Source organism: Saccopteryx bilineata, chromosome 6, assembly GCF_036850765.1.
Source record: "Saccopteryx bilineata isolate mSacBil1 chromosome 6, mSacBil1_pri_phased_curated, whole genome shotgun sequence".
In the NCBI taxonomy this organism is placed as follows: domain Eukaryota; kingdom Metazoa; phylum Chordata; class Mammalia; order Chiroptera; family Emballonuridae; genus Saccopteryx; species Saccopteryx bilineata.
The window spans coordinates 120,690,098-120,693,816 of record NC_089495.1 but is presented as its reverse complement, the minus strand read 5'-3'; the positions used below and the strand labels follow the sequence as shown (position 1 = coordinate 120,693,816).

General features: G+C 53.2%; 1 protein-coding gene across 1 annotated transcript; it reads left to right on the top strand.

Annotated features, from left to right (window-relative positions):
• Positions 1-1,653: 1,653 nt before the first annotated feature.
• PTPN18 (protein tyrosine phosphatase non-receptor type 18) lies at positions 1,654-2,684 on the top strand. Its single transcript, XM_066235245.1, has 3 exons — positions 1,654-1,900; positions 2,194-2,268; positions 2,493-2,684. Exons 1-3 carry the CDS (start codon positions 1,732-1,734, stop codon positions 2,558-2,560), a joined length of 312 nt encoding a protein of 103 aa, XP_066091342.1. The 5' UTR covers positions 1,654-1,731; the 3' UTR covers positions 2,561-2,684.
• Positions 2,685-3,719: the final 1,035 nt, after the last annotated feature.

Genomic DNA, 3,719 nt, shown 5'->3' with positions numbered 1-3,719 from the left:
CCCTTCCTGGAGGCTCTTTACATGCCACTTCATTCTTTTTATCTAATACACAGTTACACGTGTGAATCGATGGTCACTGGTGCCAACTCATCAACAGGAATCCCCAAATCAGGGTGCGGTGAAGAAGAAAACTCTTCCGTGCAGAGCAGCTCAATGGTGATATAGCACAGCTGTGAAAACAGCAGGCTGTAAGGCAGGCCTGGGACTAGTCCAGGGGTCCCCAAACTATGGCCCTAGGGCCGCATGCGGCCCCCTGAGGCCATTTATCCGGCCCCCGCTGTACTTCTGGAAGGGGCACCTCTTTCATTGGTGGTCAGTGAGAGGAGCATAGTTCCCATTGAAATACTGGTCAGTTTGTTGATTTAAATTTACTTGTTCTCTAGCCTGACCAGGCGGTGGCGCAGGGGATAGAGCGTCGGACTGGGATGCAGAGGACCCAGGTTCGAGACCCCGAGGTCACCAGCTTGAGCATGGGCTCATCTGGTTTGAAGAAAAGCCCACCAGCTTGGACCCAAGGTTGCTGGCCCCAGCAAGGGGCTACTTGGTCTGCTGAAGGCCCGCGGTCAAGGCACATATGAGAAAGCAATCAATGAACAACTAAGGTGTTGCAACGCGCATTAAAAACTAATGATTGATGCTTCACATCTCTCTCCGTTCCTGTCTGTCTGTCCCTGTCTATCCCTCTCTCTGACTCACTGTCTCAAAAAAAAAAAATTTACTTGTTCTTTATTTAAAATATTGTATTTGTTCCCGTTGTTTTTTTTTTTTTACTTTAAAATAAGATATGTGCAGTGTGCATAAGGATTTGTTCATAGTTTTCTTTATAATCCGGCCCTCCAATGGTCTGAGGGACAGTGAACTGGCCCCCTGTGTAAAAATTTTGGGGACCCCTGGACTAGTCACTAGGCCCTTCTCCTGCTACACAGCTCTGCTCTGCACTGCTACTGGATGGCCTGCTCTGCTCCTTTCCAATCTGCTTCGAAGAGAAATGCAGTCCTCAGTTTCAGTGGAAAGGGAAAGTGTGCTCCCAGGGCCAGAGGGGAGCTGGCTTATATGGACAGAAGTCCCCTGACCCTGGTTCCCAGGCTTCAAATATTCCCAGTTTGATTGGTCCAAAAGGCACTGTCCTGATTGGTTGAATAGAGTCATTCTGGTTGGTTGGATCTACAGTTCCAATTAGGGCAGAAAGCTTCAGTCCTATTGGTTAAGATAGTATTCCAATAACTCCTTTATTTATAAGGGTTGGCTCAGATGGTGTGCAACACAGTGCAGACAGGTGGTTCTCCCTGAAGTGCAGTTTGTGTGAGAGGCCCCCTGAGCAGAGATGGCTACCAGGCTCTGTTTCTGTTGTTTTGTTTTGTTGTGTGTGTGTGTGTGTGTGTGTGTTTAGCCACCAGGGCACCTTCTTAGTATGTGTCTTCTTTCTAAGGGTTCACACACAGAAATGCCCACCCCTCAATACCAATACTTTGCACCACTCCTCTGCTAAGCTGTCCCCTTCCCCCACCTACTTTGCCAGCTCCACTGGAGATACGGAATGGAGAGCCCGTGCCCAGGGACCTCTCTCCCCTCCAGACCCGCCCAGCTCCTTCTCCACACCAGAGGTTGGAGAGGAAGCTTGTGGTTTGTGTGCTGAGTGCGCTTCCCACGAGGCCCTCCCTCCCCGCGGCGGTTTCACTTCCTCCCCACCTCCTCTGGGGCGTGAGCATCTCCGTGCCTCCAGCCTTCGCCATGGACGACACCTACGCGGTGGTGCAGAAGCGCAGGGCTCCGTTGGGCACTGGCTCAGGGTTGGGGGCGCGCGGCGTGGAGGAAGCCCCGGTCTACAGCCAGGTGATGCCGCGTGCGCGCTGGCCGCAGGCCCCCGCGGAGGACTCCCAGGGGGCACTACTGGGCCGCGGTGAGTCAGTGGGGCCAGTGGGACTTGGCGAGGGACTGGGGGGAGGCGACCCCACCTCCTTCTCGGGAACCCCCAGCTGTACTCCACTCCCAGGGAGGCCTGGCTGCCGCCCTGCTGCTGCCTGCTCGCTGGTCACTTCCGGAAGTGTCCTGGTGCAAACCGCAGGCCCCGGGCTGGGCACACAGCTTCAGGGAAGCCACCTCGTCCGGCTGTCCAGCCGAGGCCTGGGACCTGCCCCACCCCTGTACCCCGCGGGAGAAGCTGATGCATGGGCGCTGGTTTTCTGTCTGTAGTTCCTGCTAACCCCAGCCCTCCTGGGGCTGGAGCCTATGAGGAAGTGGCCCGTGGATCGCAGGCTGGTGGCTTAGGTGAGTTAGACAAAGTCCAAGTGGCTGGGGCTCTGCATCTCTGACTGAATTCCAGAAGTCTGGGGTTTCTTCGGGATGGTGGCATGGGGCTTGTGCCCTCGGAGACCTGTGTACCAGGCTGTAGTGAATCAGCAGCCTGGAGGCCCGGGGTTGTCCTTAACACAAGTTGCCTCCTGTCCACACCTAACCTTTTCCCTGAGACCCACGTGCCCTTCCTTTCCCAGGCTTCAACCTGCGCATTGGAAAACCTAAAGGGCCCCGGGACCCTCCTGCGGAGTGGACCCAGGTGTGAGCGCTGCGCCCAACCTCCCAATCCACGTGGGTCCCTGGACTGCTGAAGCCATGCTCTGCTGTGTGACGCGTTGGGAATGGGATCGCTGCACCTGGATCAAAATAAAATTTCTCAGGGTGGGAAATGTGGGGGCTTTGTCTAGTGACTATAACATCCAAGGCTTGAGGCTGGGGAGGCAGCTGGGAGATAATGGCTGGTGAGGTTGCCCTCAGCAGTTCAAGAACCTACATCAGGAATAGGTTCAACCCCAAGGGCCCCTTGTTGTGAAGGGGAGGGTGGACAGATGGGCTCTTAAGAGTGCTCCCATCACCACATAATACACTAGTTCATCTCAGTTTCTAAGCCTTCCTCACTGGGACATTCAGCTCATGACACGTAGAGATGGGTGGACCCTGAGAAAGACTGATGGACTCCTCTACCTTTCAGACAGAACCAAGCTAAGTGTGACAACAGCCAAATAGGCTGATTTCAGAGAGAGGTAAAAAGATCTTCAGATGGGCCAGGTGATGGACCTGGACAGAGTTAACCATACCCCTAGACCAGGGGTCGGGAACCTATGGCTCATGAGCCAGATGTGGCTCTTTTGATGGCTGCATCTGGCTCACAGACAAATCTTTAATAAAAAAATAACGTTAAAAATATAAAACATTCTCATATATTACAATTCATTCATTTCCTACTGCTCATGTTCATGGTTGCGGGTGGCTGGAGCCAATCACAGCTCTCCTCTGGGACACCACCAAATTTTTATTGGATAATGCATAACGTACACGCATCGTTGTATGGCTCTCACGGAATTACATTTTAAAATATGTGGCATTCATGGCTCTCTCAGACAAAAAGGTTCCCGACCCTTGGACTAGACAGATTTTCAGAGGCACAGTTCACAGCTGGATGGATAGATCTCCAGCTAGAGAGATAGACTGACAAACAGTTTGCCAGACCACTCTCAGCAAGAAAGACCACCAAAAACAGACCCTGCCTCCCCCAACTACGGAGCCAGCCAGATCCCAGCCAGATGGATCTAGCTGGGAAGACTCCCAGATAGATATAAACAGATCCCCAGCTGAGCAGACACACAGGCAAACTCATTCCTAGGGGGGCAGATAGACTCCCAACTAGCTAGATGGACTCCGAGACAAGCAGATGCAAGCTACAT